Source organism: Tenebrio molitor, chromosome 2 (genome assembly GCF_963966145.1).
Source record: "Tenebrio molitor chromosome 2, icTenMoli1.1, whole genome shotgun sequence".
Classification (NCBI taxonomy): domain Eukaryota; kingdom Metazoa; phylum Arthropoda; class Insecta; order Coleoptera; family Tenebrionidae; genus Tenebrio; species Tenebrio molitor.
This window is the reverse complement of record NC_091047.1, coordinates 22,420,725-22,439,408: the sequence shown is the minus strand read 5'-3', so window position 1 is coordinate 22,439,408 and position 18,684 is coordinate 22,420,725. Positions and strand designations below refer to the sequence as shown.

General features: G+C 39.0%; 4 protein-coding genes across 9 annotated transcripts in view; 1 reads left to right on the top strand and 3 right to left on the bottom strand.

The window, feature by feature from the left end:
- LOC138124955 (neprilysin-2-like) lies at positions 1-2,716 on the bottom strand. The gene is made up of 9 exons (XM_069040154.1): positions 2,570-2,716; positions 2,386-2,519; positions 1,846-2,342; positions 1,456-1,796; positions 1,258-1,410; positions 961-1,207; positions 742-910; positions 494-690; positions 1-443 (listed from the first exon to the last, which is right to left on the bottom strand). Exons 1-9 carry the CDS (start codon positions 2,578-2,580, stop codon positions 108-110), a joined length of 2,085 nt encoding a protein of 694 aa, XP_068896255.1. The 5' UTR covers positions 2,581-2,716; the 3' UTR covers positions 1-107.
- Positions 1-18,684, top strand: part of LOC138124951 (protein prickle-like) — a 201,150-nt gene that overhangs the window by 162,464 nt on the left and 20,002 nt on the right. For all 4 annotated transcript variants that reach the window (XM_069040151.1, XM_069040149.1, XM_069040150.1 and 1 more), the window contains one exon: positions 11,346-11,604. In XM_069040151.1, the coding sequence (XP_068896252.1) occupies positions 11,346-11,604 (259 nt within the window). The remainder of the gene's footprint in view (positions 1-11,345; positions 11,605-18,684) is intronic.
- On the bottom strand, positions 4,529-7,338 carry LOC138124954 (neprilysin-2-like). The gene is made up of 9 exons (XM_069040153.1): positions 6,957-7,338; positions 6,446-6,909; positions 6,242-6,397; positions 5,974-6,194; positions 5,766-5,924; positions 5,468-5,714; positions 5,244-5,412; positions 4,952-5,193; positions 4,529-4,905 (listed from the first exon to the last, which is right to left on the bottom strand). The coding sequence occupies exons 1-9, from the start codon at positions 7,072-7,074 to the stop codon at positions 4,588-4,590; spliced, it is 2,094 nt and encodes a 697-aa protein (XP_068896254.1). The 5' UTR covers positions 7,075-7,338; the 3' UTR covers positions 4,529-4,587.
- On the bottom strand, positions 8,003-10,367 carry LOC138124958 (endothelin-converting enzyme 1-like). Of its 3 annotated transcripts, none has more exons than XM_069040161.1 (9): positions 10,236-10,367; positions 10,050-10,189; positions 9,553-10,001; positions 9,351-9,503; positions 9,083-9,303; positions 8,899-9,036; positions 8,677-8,848; positions 8,448-8,619; positions 8,003-8,400 (listed from the first exon to the last, which is right to left on the bottom strand). In XM_069040161.1, exons 1-9 carry the CDS (start codon positions 10,313-10,315, stop codon positions 8,060-8,062), a joined length of 1,866 nt encoding a protein of 621 aa, XP_068896262.1. In that variant the 5' UTR covers positions 10,316-10,367; the 3' UTR covers positions 8,003-8,059. The 3 variants fall into 3 exon arrangements, with proteins under 3 accessions (XP_068896262.1, XP_068896263.1, XP_068896261.1); XM_069040162.1 differs by having other exon boundaries at positions 10,050-10,186; positions 10,236-10,354; XM_069040160.1 differs by having other exon boundaries at positions 10,050-10,311.

Here is an 18,684-nt window from a genome sequence, read left to right as displayed (position 1 = left end):
TCATGAAAAATTTTTATTCAACAGTAAGTACAGTATTTTAATATTCACAATTAAAACGAAGGTCACCTAGAAATTGTAATGAGGAAGAACTCCAATAAACACTTCAATTAAAAAAATTGGCATTTATTTTTCGGATTCATTGGGGCTTTTGGCGAACAGTCGAAATCGCTGGCGAAGAACGGAGAGTTTTTGGCCGCCTCGTTGATTTTATACTGCGCGATTTTTTGCAGATCTAGAGAATTTCCGCTCCTGCCCAGAGCATAATAGCACCAAGTCATACTAGACTTGATCCAAAACAGTTGATTCGGAGAGTACGGCAAGTTGACGAGAAGTACGTCTTGTTGAGTCTCTACCAGAGACTTTTGGTACGCTCGGTACGCCAGATCTTGGCCTATCAAGTCGTCGTAGATCTTACGAAAGACGCTAGACGAATTGAGCTTGACCTGAAAACCACATTTAAAAATTCAAGAGTCGTTGTTCAGACACAATTTACGTTGTCTTGTTCCAGACTCTCGATCATGCACTTTTTGTTCTCCTCGAAGCCTTCGTAGAGTTCGCGAGAGCTTTTTATTGAAAGGTGTAGATTTCGCACTAAATCCAGACCAATGATACTACCTAAACCGCCGTAATTGTAATATTTGGGAAGGTCGCTGTTGTAGAGGAGACCATGGAAGACTGCTGCTGGTAGTACTGCAAACAAAATCTCGTAGCATTGGTTCGGATTTGATTGAAAATTATTACTTATCTGGTACTCGTTCTGGTCTAGAAGTATAGCAAGTTTGGTATTGGCCACATATGCAGATTGAAGATTGACTATAGAGGGTCTTCCGATCATCTCCATTTTAGAATTGAAAGTACTGTTGGACCAATCCATGACCATTCGAATGATATTGTCCGAAGAAAAATTGAGCTGCAAAATGAAGATCTACAACAAACTCCCTTCCAAGGTGTAAGCAGTACCTGTCCCACATACAAATATTTGCTGATGAAGCCATCATCAAACATTTCATCCGGACCACCGATTATTTCTTCCAAATTTTCGTACAAATCCAAGTGGTCTTCTTTGTAAAGATCATTCTTCCAGCGCACATTCTCAATATGACTTATCAATTCTTCTTTGATGGAGCTGACCAGTTTCCGACCGTCTTCTTGCCTCGAAGAGTTGATTTGATCTTGCAAATACACAATTTCAGAGACAAACTTGAATCTAAAATCACACTTTGCAGCAGTGTGTTTTGCAACCGTGACATTACTGACTTAGATTTGGTGTCTTCTAAGCAAAACTGAAATCTAGTGACGTCCTCTCCGGTTAATTCTTTGACGTAACTTGCGTAGTTGTCTCTGAAGGGTTTTGACAAATAGGGTGCAAAGTATTCTATCATCCTCCACAAGATGTAGTTTGCTTGGACCCTGCAATTTAATTTTATTTCATTTCTGATTAACTAGTGGTCTCACCTGTTTGGGGTGCGTTTTAGCAAACTGTCCAGTTTGAAAATGTATTCGTCTTTGTAGGCCACTTTCGAATTGTATCTTCCTAAATTTGACCGTCCAGTAATGGATGTTATTACGAAATAAGCCGACACGTCAAACCATGTTACGTTGTGTAGATCGATTGCGCTTCTCCACACGAAATCTTCGTTTCTTGTTTCTTCACAAAGCCGACACAGACTCTGTTCGAATTGTCTGAGATTCTTCAAATCCGTGACAGTTTCTATGGTGGGTTTCGTCAAATTTTCTAATATATTCCTCTGTATTTCGTCGTTCTCGTTGCAACCACAATTTGTGGGATTGGAAATCTGCAAGGCCACATTATTGAAATTGTAAAGTCGGAATGAGTTTCGTTGCCTGAAGCTTATATTGGCTGTCGTCATACAAATCCACTTTTAAGAACCACTCGAAAGGCAATCCTGTGTGTCGAGCTTGATTCATAACTCGCACCCAATCGAATTCCTCTTCGACCCATTCGCGTCTCGAGAGAAACGGCCATCCGCCGAATGCGTCCATCTCACTGAAGAAGCTTTCGTCCAGACCGGTGTCGTTTTTCTCCACGTTCAAACAAGACTGAAAATACGATTTTTGCAAATGTACCACGTGTGGGTCCTCCGATGAGTGCGGTTCTGTTATAAAACTGTTCAAAATATTTCTTATGCGCTCCTGTTCAGCGGTCAAAGGGTTGTTTATTTGTTTCTCTACAGCGATATTCTTGAACTTGCCACAAACGAACTGGTAGAAGTTGTGGCACGGCTCTTCTGAGTCATCAATGAATTCGGTGATTTCCGCAGAAAATTTTGTACAAGGGGCGGTTGCACATTCTTCGGATTTTTCTGTAGTTATATCTGCAACTTGACAAGACATGGCGGGTTTTATTCTAGGAGAAACACTTACTTCCGAGGAAGCTCACAAAGAGGACGACAATGAAGACGGCGAATAGTGTGACACATGTTAGCGAAATTGCTAAACAAATCGATAATCGATTTTTTTGGCAGCAGCCGTGTACTCTGCGTTCGTCTTCTGCGGTTCTGCAGGTTGAGTTAATGGATTAAAGACGTAACAAATGTTTTACACTTACTCGAAATTCATGTCTGTGTTTTTCACGACCACCAAAGCGACTAATTGACAGAAATTTCGACCGGAACTTTCAATTAGTGTGCAGGATTCTCTAATAGAATTAATTTTTTCAGTTTCCCCAATTGGCAAATGTGTTATGCTTGTTCCTAGTTGCTCGACTAATAAATATTGTAATTTAAATTATAGAACTTTTGTATTTTTTATAATACATACCTAACACCCCATTGCAATAGACAATATCCCATGAGCATTTCAGGCACTTCAAATCTACGTCTCTTAACAGGAATTTATAATACAAAGTGTATTATCTTTCATAGATGTGAAAATTAACGTACAGTCGCGGACAGAAAAAAGTAGGACAAGTCTTATTAAGAAATTTAGCCAAAATTGAGTTGAGTAAACCGGGGTTACTGTAATAAATAAATAAATATTTTCATAGTAACCATAGAAAGGGCAAGCAAACTTACATTAGCGAAAAAACATTGTCCTACTTTTTTCTGTCCGCGACTGTATGAATACAAAAAAAAAAGTTTCATCTTCATCAGGTCAGGTCAAGGTTAAATTTCAGCTAATGACAAATACGTGATAGATAATATTCAAGCATAAGTATAATATTCCATAATTGCACTAGTGCATTCATGACGCTGTCATTGGTTAAAATTGACTGAACTGTTGGAAATTATCGACAGTTTGATGTTCACGAGAGCCATTATGATAGAATATTTCCAGATCAAAATTTAAAAACCATGAGAGAAGTAGATTTATTAATAAAATAAAGATTATTATAATCAACTTTTCATCTTTTTTTTTTCAAAAATGTAGTTAAACCAGGTTAGGGTTAAATTTAAATTTCTGCTAATGATACTTGATAGCTAATATTGAAGCAGTAGTGTAATATTCCATAATTACAATTTTGTGCGTTAATTCCCTTGTCATTTGTTTGTTATTGGCGGAATTCAAATTTAGCAACAATCTGATTGGATTAAAATTTTTGAAGGAAGTGATTACTCTGACCCATTTAGACTTTCAACACTTTATTAATTTGTTCTCATTGCCCCAATCAACCCAAATTGATTCTTCTAATCGATAAAAGTATTCAAATTTTAAAATTTCAAAATTAAATATCTCAATGTCATAATCTGCCATTAAAAATTTAGTTTAATTTAAATTTTTTGAGGCTGATGTACAGAATGGTCAATAAGCAAATAAATCAAGACAATAGATCATCTTTTGTTTTATCTAAACGTCTTAGCTTAATCGTACACATATGTATACTTGCTATACACAGTCGTTTTATTGGTTGCCTACCTCTCGAAAAATCTGTTACATATTAATGCTTTATTTACAATGAAAAAATTCATTTTACCACTTATTCTGGGATAATTGTTGCTTAGAATTACAGGAAACGTCCGTAAACTTTGCCGAAATCGAAACGAATGTAAAATGTTGCTCTTGTTTATTTTATAAATTTTCCCCATTATCAGATAGTCATAATTCCAACGTCTAAAATTCATGCGGTATGATTTATTATAAAGTAGCGTTTGAGATCACAAATTGTCTACGCCCATGCATTGGATTGCATAGGATTCCGCTACGACATGACCAATAATTGCAACGCCTGCTCTAATTTGTTTACTTTTTGATCACTTTGTACTAAAAAGAATGTCTTTTCCATAGTCGTTATTTATAACGTATGGTTTTGATGTGGGGGTAGCTGATGCCGCTGGGGGTGGCGTAATAATAATACCGACTCACAATCTAAAATTTCATGTTTCTAATCTTAAAGACGCCAAAGTTATGACTCTACATTTGACATTGGTTAAACTCCGATGGCATTAATTTTTTATCTTGTATAAATTTCCTGAGGGTTGCTTGAGAGAAAGAGTGTCGTAAGTTTGCATCTTTATGGCTCTCGAGGCAGTCGAATGCGAGTCGCTTCACGTTCCAACAAATACAACCATTATCACAAAATTATCATCTTCTTTATTATCACAATATAAAAGCATTTGACAGAAGTGCCTACAAAATCCGACATATTTTCTTGGGACTCATCTTGAAACCCGCTGTGCAGTTGTAGTCGTTCCCGAAATTGCGGTTATTCCTCAGCGGACCGATAACTTTAAAGCGAGAATAGTCCCTGTCGTGTTTCGAATAAATTTTGTAGTTACAAGACAATTTACTGGTGTGAATCCAGAATAATTGGCCGGGAGTAAACTCCAACGCTGGCAATTTAGATTCTTGCGGGTAAATTAGTGACCACTCTTTGTAGGCTTCGTAAGCGACATCTGGTGCGATGAAGTGTGCCAACATTTCTCCCATCTTCTTGGGCCGCTTAAACTATCAATTCTTACGTATTAACAGTTTCACGCAATGTGTTATTTACCTCCGAGTTGTGGAAATACGACGATTCCCTAATCAAGCACTTGACCGCTTGGTCAAAAACATCGGAGACGCTCAAGCTGTTGTAGTTGTTGTGGTTCTCGTTATTCGTGACAGTTTCGTTGTGGTTTTTGAAGACGTAGTGGAATATTTCTTGGGACAAGATCCGGCCTAGTGTGGCGTAGTTGATGTAATTAGGCAAACTTGGATTATAAATTGTATCTTTTAGTAGTTCTGCCGGTATTACTAAAGGGACCGATTTTAGTACCCCACCAGAGCAACCCCGTCCAACTTACCTAGAGTATTGTCATTTATTACACTAAATCTACTTATATTAACGACCTTCTCGTAAAATGCCGTAGTTTTGTTTGTGACTAGCTTATTAGCCGAGCCGTAATAGTGGTCGTAAAATCTTAGCCTCCTCTCCGTCAGCATGTCGATTACGTTCGTCGATTTGAACACGAACTGCAGTCACACCTTCGAATCATTCTCATTTTATCACAATTAGCGCAACTCTCACCCCGTACAAGCCCAGATCCTCGGCGAATCCGAACTTATCGAAGACCTCTCGAGGACCACCAACCAGGAACTGCAACTTCTTCAGTTTGGACAGCGCCTTTTGCCTTTGCGGCCTCGGCATCCACGCAGATTCGTTCACCAGTTTGACGAACTTGCTCCGAATTATGAAGAGCATCTCGGTCACCAGTTGCCTCTTCTGGTCGGACACGTGGCGACGGATGAACTCCGACTCCGCCACCAACGGAAACCTGCAGGTCCGCACTGGTAGAGGTTAATCGCGGTTAATTGCGCCGACTCACTGTTTTCTGCTCTCGCTGATGCAAAATTTCCTTCGGTCCAGTTGCGGCTCCCGCCTTTCCGCTTCTTCGTAGTACCGCTCGAACACCTCTCGCACCGGTTGGGACAAGTACTGCCACGTTTCTTCGATTATCTTCCACATCATATAGTCCGCCACGATCCTGAAAACACAATCTAACCACCGAGTCCAGGCTGTCTCCACAACACTACCTTTTCGGAGTACCATAGATAAACTTGTTCAAGTCCTTCACGTAGTCAATCACTTCGTCGAAGATGATGTGGTCAGAACCGATCATTCTGGTCCCAGTTATGTTGTTGATCAGTTCCAACCAAGCGATATTGGGCCAAAGCTCTTGGACTTCGTTGATTGTCACTTTCGGCAAAGACAAAGAGTACCAGTGTGTCTTCTTGCTTCGGTGCTCGTCGGCAAGCTAAAACCAATTGACACATCTTGGTCTGCGATGCAACCGCAACTCACCTTTCTCAGTTCGTTTTCGAAATCTATGGTTCTTCCGGTTTCGTAATGGGCGAGTCTTTCTGGGGCGCCTAAGATCAGAGCCACTTTGGTGAAGAGTTTTTGGCGAAGGTGCACTTCGAATGATCTGAACGGTGTCAAGTCCGGTGGAATGTCGATCTGTCAAACCAAAAAGTATTTCCCCAAAATGGTGGTACTTCAACTCACTTTCAGGATGTTCAGTCCTGTGTCATTGACGTCTTCGTAGATGGTGAAATCTAGGAACCAGTCGAATTTCATTCCGAGTCTTCTACTTTTCTTTGCAACTTCAACCCAGTCGAAGTATATCCCTTCCCAGCTCGCCCCGCGCATCACCGGCCAGTCCCCCAAGCCGAAGAACTGGTCCAAGATTGTTTCGTCGTCGTCCATCTCGATTCCGCCCAGATTGGAGCACGAGAGATAAAACGATTTTTGCATTATGAACGGTCTGGAGTCGCCCTCTTTGACCATCTCTCCGATCATGAAGTTGAGTTCATCTGTCAGTGGCCCGAATGGTGATTCCTTTCGCAGTTTGAGGTAGCGTCCGCAAGTGAAAGCGTAGAAGTCGTCACAAGGACTCACTGATTTGTCCACGTATCGAATTACTTCTGCCGAGTGCCTGATGCACGATTCCGATTTGCAAATGTTGTTATCTGGTTGGTCGACTGGTTAGTTCCTAATCACACAATCAAGAACTCACCTTCTTTCCGATTCACTAGAACGATAGCGATTGCCACTAGGATCATAATGAGCACTGTCACCAAGAAGACGAGGCATTTTATCAAAGTGCCCTTCTGTTTCCAGCAACCGTTAACCATCTTCAATAAGTTTTGATGTGGTGTCGCATCGACGAGGTGTCACTTATTGAGTCTGATACTTTTTGGTGTTTTAGATGCACATGTGCGTAGGCAGAAAAAATAATTGTATTAATCCAACTATTTGTAAAGTGTATAGGTCAGATACAACGAAGACATTTAATTTAGTTATGGCTTCACCAATTTACTCGAATTATTTAAATTGCTGCAGCACCTGTCATCCCAAAAATTACACAAACACTTTTTAACATCGTCGGACCTATCGATATCGTTCCAGATCCAGTTTATTGTCTAAAATGACTGAGATTGGTCGAGATTGGTTCACTAGTGACCCAAATAAATTTCCGACATGTACTGAATATTGTGAGAGATTGATCTAAACTTGCAAATTATCAATTAGTACCACCCACACCGCTCCTATTTTTAGAACCAATAAGTACAAATATTTTGCATGTACTTCAACTGCCGTACTCGAGGTAGCCTTCATTCCAATAAAATTTTTACAACCTGCTACTAGAATACATATTTTGGTCTGGACGAATTTAATTTAAGTGATAAATTTTCATCAATGACGAGAACACAAACGCATTCATCTGGTCGTCCGCTTTTTGCAAATATGACCCACATACCCAATTTTTTATTGGCCGTATTAAGAGCAAGTGTGACTTTTTATAAGCGCAATTACTCAACTAATGGGTCCATTAAAATGGAATTGCAATAGTTAAGCGTGGTGCCATCGCCGCAGACTTAATCGTCGCGGAAAAATCTCTGAAGGAAGCGATCTTATCTCCATCTCAAATTTCAGTTTCACGTCTCCGGTCTAATTGTGGGATATTAGCACTGCGTTTTACACCCGTGTGAATTATGTCGGTGAAGCAATTAAAGCGGCGATGATGCAAGAGTTTGTAACGCAACCGGAATAACATTTGAGAACCATAACAAAGTTTTTTTTATTAAATGCACTTGAATTACAACTTTTTCACTTGGCTCACTGACAGTTGAAGTCTTCTTTGAAGTACTGCGAGTCTGTGACTTCGTCAAAACCGGACGAGTCGTCTTCGGATGAGCACTGCAGCGAACTCGAATGGATCCAGAAGAGTTGATTTACGCTGTAGTTCAAAGCCGGAAGGCTCTTGTCCATTCCTTTGTTCTGGATCCAAGAAAGATAGGCATCGTAAGCCAACTCCACTCCTGTTTTGCTTGTGGAATTGAAATCTTCTTGCGCTTCTATTATCTTGTCGGCGATCGTTCTCCCTATTCTTGCAAAGTTGATGTAGTTGGGTTGGTCCCACGTGAAAGAGTCGCTGTATATAAGATTGTACGGCAAATCTACAAGTTATTTGTAATTTACAACGAACCCAATAGATCTCACTTACAAAAGGTGTTCTCGGAGGCGTCGAAATGAGGTTCGAAGTCTTGAGACTCGTCGTAGTAATTTTCTCTTGAGCAGTCGCCAGTCCTCTTGTGAAGACATTTGTAGAATTCGTTTTCCACGTGGAACTGGACATCACTGATCATCCGGATTATCTTATCAGATGAGTATTGAATCTGAAATTACCAACTGCACTAGTAGTACTAGTACACAAAGACTTGTACGACGCTTACGTTTGTAACACCAGAATGGTCCCCTTCAGGACCTTCTATAACAAGATTTGTTTCAACATCGTCAGTCTCATTATAACTCTTAAAAACTAGATTTGTTATGGATTCTAGCAACACGACCACGTCATTGTTTTTGTATTTCGCCACATATTCTGCTTCTATGGCACTGTGAAACCTAGATCCAGAATGACATAATCACGTGTAACAACATCTAATCACCTTCACCTTCTGTTTGTTTCCTCCTGACAATGATCTTCTCTGTCAGATATTTCAGAGTACTTGCCATAAATCTCCCGAATCTCGTCCGAAGAGAATGGTAGGAAGGTTTCGACAATCTTCCACATGAAGTAGTTAGCTTGAGTTCTACAACGGACTTGTTAACGACACTTCTTTCTTTATCGATTTGTACCTTTTGGAAGTTCCCATTAGCAGTTTGTGCAATTCGTATAAATAATTTTCAGAGGCTACCACAACAGTCGTAGAATTGTCGAAGATGGCGTGACCAAGAGCTAGACCGTTCAGAATTTTTCGCAACAAATTTTCCGGCCAAATCTCGTTCATCAGTGTTTCAACAGTCCACTTGGTGTAGTCCCCTTTTTGCAACAAGAAATGTTGCGAATTGTCAATTATCTACAATTCTAAAAAATATCGATTTGTCACCAATCACAGTTGCTCACCTGGTGTACTCGTTCTTCGAAGTCGATCATTTGTGTTAGTTGTGGTTGGGAAAAGGAGGAGGTTCCCATCTTGTCCGCGAGATAAATTATGACCTCCAAGTAATAGTCTCTTTTGAGTCTGTAAGGAATAGATGTCAAGCGTGGCGGTCTAATCTGAAAACTTATCAATCAATGAGACTTTACGGATTGAATCTTTTCTCACCAGTAAGAGATTTGTGTCGTCTTCGTCGAAGTAGTCCAGACTGATCAACCAATCGGATTTGATGCCCAGAGGTCGCACTTGAGTCATGAAACGTTGCCAGTTGAAACCGGTCTCGTTCCATTCCTTCCCCATCAGAAGAGGCCAACCTCCCAGGTCCGAAATCAACGAAAAAAGACTGGCTTCGTTGTCGTCTTCGATGGCACTGATGTTGGTACAAGCTTGGTAGAACTTCTTCACCATGGCCAGAATTGGTGTGTCGCCATCACTGGCAGGATCACTAACGAGTTCTGCTTTTCTGAGTGCGCCTTCGTCTTTGTAGTTTTTGCAAGTGGGAATGTACCGTCCGCAGAGGAACTCGTGGAAGTCGACGCACGGGTCAGCTTCAAAGTCCACGGCTTCCAGCAGTTTGGAGGACGCCTGGATGCAGATGGGAGTGTCGCAGGGTTTTTCTGCACGAGTGAGGGTCAGTTTTGGGTAAGAGGCGTGTCAAGACTCACCGGCTAGGAAGAAGGCGATGATGAAGACAGATAAGGTCACGACGACGAGCAAGCTGATGATGAGAAGGAACAGGAGCAGACGCTCGGCGCGGGTCATCAGCTTCCAGCAGTCTTGAGCTTCCTTCTCGCCGGCGCCTCTGCTAAAATCAGCTCTGATTATAGCACAAGCACACTCGCCGTGTTTACCTTTGGGCCATGGTCTGGCTGTATTGGCTGAAGTTCGGGTGCAGCGGATGGGGAACAGCATTCTGGACCGTTTCCAACATAATTGCGGCAACGTATGATCAAAGCACGTGTCTGAAGGCCGCGTTAAAATAAAATTGTATAAACGAATTGTGTCATCTATTAATATTTTTTGTTTACAGTGCGTTTTATGAGCGCTTTCAATTCATCACCGGCGTAGTTTACGAGTTTTACGCAGCTTTCAGAATTTCTCGGTGTGCTCCCGCGGCACAAGAAGTCAAGCGGATGGCGGATGTGAACCATTAAATGCATATTTCATGAATGTTTTACTCGATGGAATCATTCGAAGGAAAATGAGTGGACGGCTCGCGAGCCCGGCTTCTTCCTCAATATTACGTGATCTAATTCCGTTATGGTGTTTTTACTGTTACCAACAACTTTGCCATATTTATCGGCGTAATGCAGTTTTGCTGTAAATTATTATCGACTTTCCGTAATTTCATTAATCCAAAATGGAATTTACAGGATCTCGACGCATGACTGACAAGTCGTTCTATTTCTGACGTAAATCAATATTCTGGTCCTTTTTAAAGGACGAATTTACTAACGGGGCGACGTACACCGACTAAAATAGACACTAACAGTAAAAATAGAAGCTGTTTTTCCAGTGTACATACCTAACACTTAACATATACAATTCCGTATTTACGACTTTGCTTATCGTTGGAAAAATTCCTTAAAAAATTCCACAAATGCAAATATTTTTCATTATGATCCTAAGAAACAAATTGTTTCATGAAACTGTCAAACTTCTGCAGTCCTTTAATTGAAAAGAGAACCGGATGTCATTTTCTGTGGGCGTTGAAGAGTCGATTGTGAACGCACCACGCAAAAAGTGAGGTTAGATTTAAATCCGGGTTATGGATTACGGATTACAGATCCATGGTGCGTTCAGAATCGACTTTTCAACGCCAACTTTGAGGAAATGGACTACATAGAGAGTTTGTATTTTCCAGTTTCTTGCGTGTTTACCGAATGCTTTTGATTCTTTGTTGGAAAACTTCCAACCCTTAAGACCTCGGACATACCCTTAACAATCAATTTGTGTTTCAGATCCGTTTGCCGCAACTGCCCTTGGCCAGACAATTCGATGTCATCGAACGACGGAATGAACGCTCCACTTTCGCCACCTGCCCTTCCGTCGCCCGGAGGTAAATTGCCATCTTTAGATCCAGCCGATCGGTTTTTGGGTAAGGGTTCGCCCTTTGCTCCATCAACAGGCGATCCGCAACGTCATTCGCAGAGCGACGACGACTCCGGATGTGCCCTCGAAGAGTACACCTGGGTACCACCCGGACTCCGACCAGATCAAGTGAGTTTATGTGCTTGACGTCGTTTCGCTTCATTTCTGGAATAAATGATGCATAAATGGTAACTAGTACGGTTGTTTCGTAAACACGGTAATTTGTTTTAACCAAATAAGTTGAGGTACGATTCTCCTTATTATTGTAATTATGTTGGCGACCGTACTGCCGTTATGCGGAATCTGGAGCGCGATATAATTTCTATCTGATTAGTGTTTCTTACGCCTCGGCAACATCGGATATCGTTAATGGAAAAGTAATCGAACCGCGTACGCTAATTACGGATGCTAAGTGCAGTTCAGGTGAAAAAAAGGTATGGATTCGATTCGCCATACATGGAAAGAAAAATATTAACAACTTAGTTTCGCATCACAATTATTATTTAGAAATTCAAATGAATAGAACTGCTTTTCTAAATTATAATTTACAATGCCGAAGGGTATACTACTACCCTGCGGTCAGAAAAAAATATGTAATGACTATCATATCATGGTTCTGTTGGCAGCCCCCATTTAAATATTCCTGTTGTCAAAGAAACATATATAAACTCCATTTCTGAGTTCGTTGCCGGTAAGTCGTAAACCAGGGTTGTCATAAATGAGTAATAAGCACCACTAAACACCAACACAGGCAACTTTCTTTTGTTGGGAAGATACTTGCGCTCGGCTCACTTTAACACCTTGGCCGTCCTTGTTCTGAAAGCTGTGTGCGGGCGTAAAAGTGAGAAAATATGATGTTTGGAAGTTGCCAGGTAAGGGATAGTACTATAGAGCAGGAAATCAAAAAATATCAAGTAGTCTGTTTTGCGCTCTGTGAGCAGCATAACGCCTTGCCTTGCCTTGTTTTGGAATCTGGAATCTGTCAGCGCTTCGGTCGTTTTAAAGGTCTAATAGAAAAACATTACGGTTGTCAAATATCAAATACCTACGTTTTAAGAAGAATTAAGTAATCATCTTGTCAAAGAAGCACAGAAAGACAACTTCTTAAAATTTAGCAATAAAGAGGTGCCCCCTTTTTGAAAATGTCTTAAATGCCGAGAGCATCTACCAACATGACAGTAATAAATTGCATCATCTTGTTAGAGCAACGGCAGCTATGCTATGCTATGCAATACCTTAATTCTGCGGGCAAATCGTTGAAGTTCCAGGAGCGCAGAGGCAACCTCCCAAAAAGCACAAGAAAAATCTCCCCGCCTTAAGAGCAAGCGCACAGAAGCGTTCCGCTTAATTAAAGTGTCAGGAATGTTTTGGCAACCGATAAAATAACTCTTGTACACACAGGATTTGTGTATACCTCTGGTCGGCTTTATTACATTCCGAATGCAAATTAAATTTGGTGCATAATACAAAATCCTGTTGCAATTTGACGTGTTGCAGTTCGCCGGTGGCGTTTCGCATATAATTTGCAAGTTGGAATGAGCTCGCCTGCTAATTCGGTATGCAAATGCACCGCCGCTTGTCATGTTCGCCGTCAGTCTTCAGTGGAACGGCCACGAGGCCAAAGAAGACACATTCGGAGATGTCGCAAGCGCGAACCCTTTTTTGGACCTAATTGCGAAATATGCTTGGAGAATTCGATAAATCATGACGGATAAAAAGCACCGCATTGTAAGTTACAGTTATAGGAGCCATAACTCAAAGAGTGACACAGTTTGTGCAAGAAAAATTTATTAAACGCCTCCGTCTAGCTCGGGTTGCAGAAATTCTACTTGATGAAGTAGAAACGTTTGAGGTTAGGGAATGTCGCATTTCCGTTCGTTGCTCGAGGTAAATTATCTTAATCACATGGTGGATTATAGATACAAGAAGTTATAAGTAGAACACTTCCTTTTTGCAACGTCAAGCCGGTTGAAAAAGTACTTGAAATCGCCAAAAATGGAAGTGAACAAATCACTGATAAATGGGTGGAGAAGCTGATGAAGAAGGAGATTGGAACTAGCAGTTGCGATTATTATAATCAAATTTAGAATGTGCTAACGGCGATTTGGTTCTAATTGAAATTGCATGAATTTATCGCTGCAAAAGGTATATTGTGACAGTGTTTGACTTAGAGGTCTTCAGTCCATATCCGTAATTACAGCAAATCGTCGTTGTATAACGACTTAGAGATTTGCCGAGGTATTAAACTCCGGTAATTGCTCGCCTGAACATGTTGATTGAAATGTAACAAGAAAACAACGAAATCTCTTGCATCCTCGCCTATTAAAATATGTCATTCTTTACCGGGACGACATTCGTACAATGCATCTAATAACTGCCGTTGACATTCCAACTTAACATATATTAAAAGAAAACAAACTACTCGTTTTAATTAAAGCTCAACTATATCTTCTAAGAACCATTAGTGCAAATGTAACGAGACAACTTAAGCTTCACATAGAAAATCTAATTGCATCGTTAAATCTCTAAAATACTTTCCAATAAGTAATTTAACTTTGTTCCGTTTATTTCCATTAGAAGATTTCTTTTTATGTCATTCTTTTTAGGCAGTACTATTTGTGTGATCTGATTCTGACCTTCTCTAGTAACATGATGTTATTTTTCTTCTCTTGTACTGTTGATTTAAGACAGTTTGCTCAAGTCACTAAATTGTTTGCAATTGAATAGGAATTGCTTCACACGTAATATTGAACATGTCCATTATCGTAAAACTTAATAACCATCAACAAAACGCTAAGAACTTCTTGCATCGCCCATGGCGCAACGATAAATCATTCAAATTAGGAAATTAATGTGCTCGATTTATGTCGACCACAATTTTGAAAATTTATTTTATGGAATTAAACTTAATTGAGACAAAAAGTGATGGATCGTGGTTGGTTTAAATTAATCGACCCCTCAGGTTAAAAGGTAGTTGCAAAAGATGATACATTTGTTGGGGCATAAACGGGTACATATACAGGGTGTCCCAAAAATGGCGTACAAACCACTTACCACCTTATCGAGGATGCTTAAATGTACATGAAAAAAATATGGAAAAAATGTTTCCGACAAAAAAATCAATTATTTTTATTATTATTATTAACGATAATATAATGTAAACAAAGATGTATTCATACATTATTATCTTGCAATGTTACCGTAGAGGATTTAAAATAATTTTTTCGATTTCCAAAGCTTCTAAATTCTCTACTATGCAGGATTGGATATTGGTAGTGAGTGATCTTGTACTTTGTCATAATATGTACGATTAGAAGTAGCTGTCATGAGAATTTCATACATATATTTCAAAATAATTGACCTGTTAAATACCACTTTCAAAGACCGCCAAATCCGCAAATAAGTCCAATAGAATTTTTTTAACATTTTTCTGGCGTTTACGGTAATCTCTTCTACACCGTAGTGCACCGTTAGTACGCCACCCTGTATGTGAGTGGTGTCGTCAAAAATAATACAGCGTGGAATAAAATGATTTACATCTAGTTACCTTTGTATTACCTTTGTAAAAATACGAAATGCCGCTCTACAAAAAAAAGAAAGCCTAACCTCAAAATATATATCCAAATTCCAAATGTGATTTATTGCGAAGGGATGATATGAATGCAAAGTTGAGATTGAAATTAAAAAGGAGCTAACAAAAGCAAGTCACAGCCAGTGTTGAAAGTGGCCACCAACGTTTGTTAATTCAATTTAGTAAATTGTAACAACTGTCAATTCGATTGATGACATTTATTGACAGAACTAATAGTTCGGCACTTCGAAAAAAAAAAGTAGAGCGGTACAGGAAAATTTACATGCGTAAAAATTCCAAAGGTAACTAGATGTAAATCATTTTATTCCACACTGTACAATCTGATTGGCTTAATTACATAATTAGTATTTTGACATGTGATGACCAATGAGTTGAATGGGAAATGGTAAAAGGTAAAAAAAATCTCTTTAGATAATACAAATGAATGTTCTTACTTATTCACAATTTGAAAATGCAATCTGGTACGATATGGGTGGTGTGGTAAGCCAGGAAACCATCTTTTTTAAAGAGACTAGGTATAGGTACATTTTGAAATTTTTGACTTAGTCGAGCCGCCTGTGGACATTTCAACTCCTAGGATTTGAAGTGTTTCAAGTCCGGTTACAAAAAAAGCCACTTCAACCGTTTCTAAAAATACACAAATGCGCGATTTTCAACCGCTTGAAAAAGTGTTTTTTAATCCTTCATGTGATCATTGTCACATTACTCTAATTATTTAATTTATTTAAGCAATCGAGCTTATGAGTTATAAATTACTATGTCCATGTCTGTATCAGAGTTACCTACTTTTCACACAAGACTTTTCTTTTCATTTAATATTAATGCTTCATTAATTTTTAATTTCAAAGAACCAGGCATGTTCTTGTCATTCTCGGCTGGTAGAAAGTGCTACACAAATTTATTAAATACTGTTAAATACGCAAAAAAAAAACTAAGTAGCCACCCCATGAAGAAAGTGGTTCTAATGTCTTTGTCTTGATAAATTGGCAAATACACTCACCGGAAAAAAAAGCGGAACACCATTATTATTTAAAAATCTATCGTCGCGGTATGTGGTTGCTTTTTTTCAATCAGTCTTTTGAAACCTTCTAACAGCTCTGTGACCACTAGCAAGAGGAGCCTCAATAGCATTAGCTGCATAACGGAAACAACAACATTCTTCAACCAAAGCTACTGCTCTGGCAATATTTACACCAGCTAGAGGCATTTTTTTACGTTCTGTACTTAAATTCGAAGTTAACAACAATAAAAAATTACAAAAGTTATAAAAATCTAACCAGGTTGCTTGATTATTATAAAAATGGTAAATTTAAGAAAAGAAGGTTTTTAAGCAAAACATTTGTTTTTATGCGAAATTGCTAATAAAATAGCCTATGCTAATGTTCAAGGTTATGTTTGCTATCATCGCCTCCTGGTAAAAATACATCAAAATGGGTATTATGGGAATAATTTGTTGTTGACTAATTAGTGTTCCGTTTTTTTTGCCGGTGAGTGTAATATAAGATGACCCTTTACTTTTTTGAATTTAGGAATTCCTGTTTTCCTTTTCTCTTCGTCATATTTTTTTTAATTGCGAAATTCAGTTAAATTAATTTATGATTTTGTACATTTCATATTTAAGCTATCATAAGTATTGTCCTGTAATAGGTTTGTGTATTGGATGATAAAGATTTTTATTATTTAGAAGAAACAAGAAACTTAGCTTGATTTATTTTTCGCTCTATTGTTTGAATTAATTTTTTGTTTCCGCGATGAAATTTCCTTTCACTCTTCGTCGCTGCCAACTCAACACATCAACTGTATTTTTTCTCATTGCGGTCGGTGTCGACTTGTGTCGGGTGTTAAGTTAATGCATCCGGCAATGTTTTGCGGTAAACTCGTCCATTATCCCATCGCAACGCAGGAAGAACTCGGATAGGACGTATCGGATATCTATTGCCTGGATGCAGGGAACACGTCTTCGCCTCGTCGCTTTGCCATAATGTGTGGTAACCGCATCATATCGTCTATCACGTGCCTCGAGTGCACTATCGAGTTTGAAGTCTTGTGCATCGTAACATGAGCTCGCTGTGCAGAGACTGTTGAAAAAACTTGCTTATCCCAACACACGCACAGATGGGTATGAAAGGACGGATAAAGTGGATGACGGAACGGCTTCAACGTGCGCGACGGTTTTTAATTTGGAGCGCAGTATCGGTTACCTCACAGTTTTTCTGCAGGTTCATTGTTGGACAAGCGGGGACAATTAAGACGACTCAATCGGGTACTTAGTCATTCTGACACATTTTTGTTCGTGACGGCGCATCTGCTCTCGACAAAAAAGTCAACAGTGAAACGGGAGTTACAAAAACATACTCAATTGATTCATCATGACGACATAAGTGTAAATGATCTCATGGAAGTCGCGACATACGAGTCGTCCTTTAAAATGAAGGTTATGACAATTTTTTATCTAATCCACAATCGGATCAAAGGATTAGGAAATTTGAAATTTTACATTCCAGGCGAAAGATAGGTATTCTGTTGAGATATAACCCTAAATTTCACATGCAAAGATTATTGGCGCCAGGAGTGTGTCAGTTTAGTGGCACCAGTTTGTGTTGAACAGCTGCGATCAGTTTTCAACTGGCACAAGATTTAACATGGTTCTCGTAGTGCAATTTTTTTCTGCAACTCCAAAAACTGTTAAAGAAGCGAAAACGAAATTTAAATCCGTGGATCCGTAGCCATCATCAACATCAATTCCTCATAACTCCCGAATACCGCCACAGAAGATTGCCATTCCAATTTTGATCAACATCGACACCTCATTTTTCCATCTCGCTAATTCTTGAACTTATCCGGGCAGAAGGCATTGCCGTCAAAAGAATACAGCAGCTTCTTACTTTACTGGCGCAATGATTAGTGGTGCCAGTTGAGTAGTGTCAATTGCCTTGGCGTGTTTCCACGTGCAACTAAACTGGTGCTCGTTTAGTTATCTTTGCAATAATAGGATAAAAATGTTCCAGCCAACACCTATTTTGAGAATTTAATAAGATTCAGAGAACGTGTAAGTTTCTTACAGTGTTCTTGACGGAACAATGTTCAATGAAAGAGAAGAACTTTTATAGAAGATTAAGTCTCTAATAAAACAAGGCAATAAGATAATATAAATACTATTTAGTTTTTCTATAATCTTAAATGGTCAGTTGCATTGGAAACTTTCGTTTAATCAGCAGAAAATTATTTCAATTAAATAAATTTAAAATTTCAAAATTACCTTGAAATAGCAATCGACTGGTAATTATGAACTTCATTAATCTTCCAATTTATAATTTTATGTAGCAAATTTCCTGTAATCGTAAAGTTTCCAACTATCTAATTAAATATTAAATAAATACTATGTCGATTTAACTAGAATCCAGGTATGTACACAACTCATCTTCGTCTTTTTCGCCACTGAAGTAATCTTATTGGTCAATAATGTATCTGCTTGCAGTTTTTATTGCACCAGAAATTCTTATCTTCATCTTCATACTTAATTATTACTTATACTAGTTACGAAGCATTTTGAGTTGATTCTACTTTTAATTAACTACAACATTTACTAGTTGCTTATTTTTTATTGACAGTGTTCA

Bases quoted from the DNA above. Each gene is read 5' to 3' on its own strand.
- LOC138124955 (XM_069040154.1), bottom strand. The intron at 1,208-1,257 runs GTCAGTAATGTC...GTGTGATTTTAG, and splicing joins TTAGAAGACACCAAATCTAA to ATTCAAGTTTGTCTCTGAAA. The intron at 911-960 runs GTACTGCTTACA...TTCATTTTGCAG, and splicing joins AATATTTGTATGTGGGACAG to CTCAATTTTTCTTCGGACAA.
- LOC138124954 (XM_069040153.1), bottom strand. From the start codon at position 7,074: ATGGTTAACGGTTGCTGGAAACAGAAGGGCACTTTGATAAAATGCCTC. The intron at 6,195-6,241 runs GTGAGTTGCGGT...AATTGGTTTTAG, and splicing joins TCGAAAACGAACTGAGAAAG to CTTGCCGACGAGCACCGAAG. The intron at 5,925-5,973 runs GTAGTGTTGTGG...TTGTGTTTTCAG, and splicing joins ATCTATGGTACTCCGAAAAG to GATCGTGGCGGACTATATGA.
- LOC138124958 (XM_069040160.1), bottom strand. From the start codon at position 10,296: ATGCTGTTCCCCATCCGCTGCACCCGAACTTCAGCCAATACAGCCAGA. The intron at 10,002-10,049 runs GTGAGTCTTGAC...TCACTCGTGCAG, and splicing joins CATCGCCTTCTTCCTAGCCG to AAAAACCCTGCGACACTCCC. The intron at 9,037-9,082 runs GTACAAATCGAT...AGTCCGTTGTAG, and splicing joins CTAATGGGAACTTCCAAAAG to AACTCAAGCTAACTACTTCA.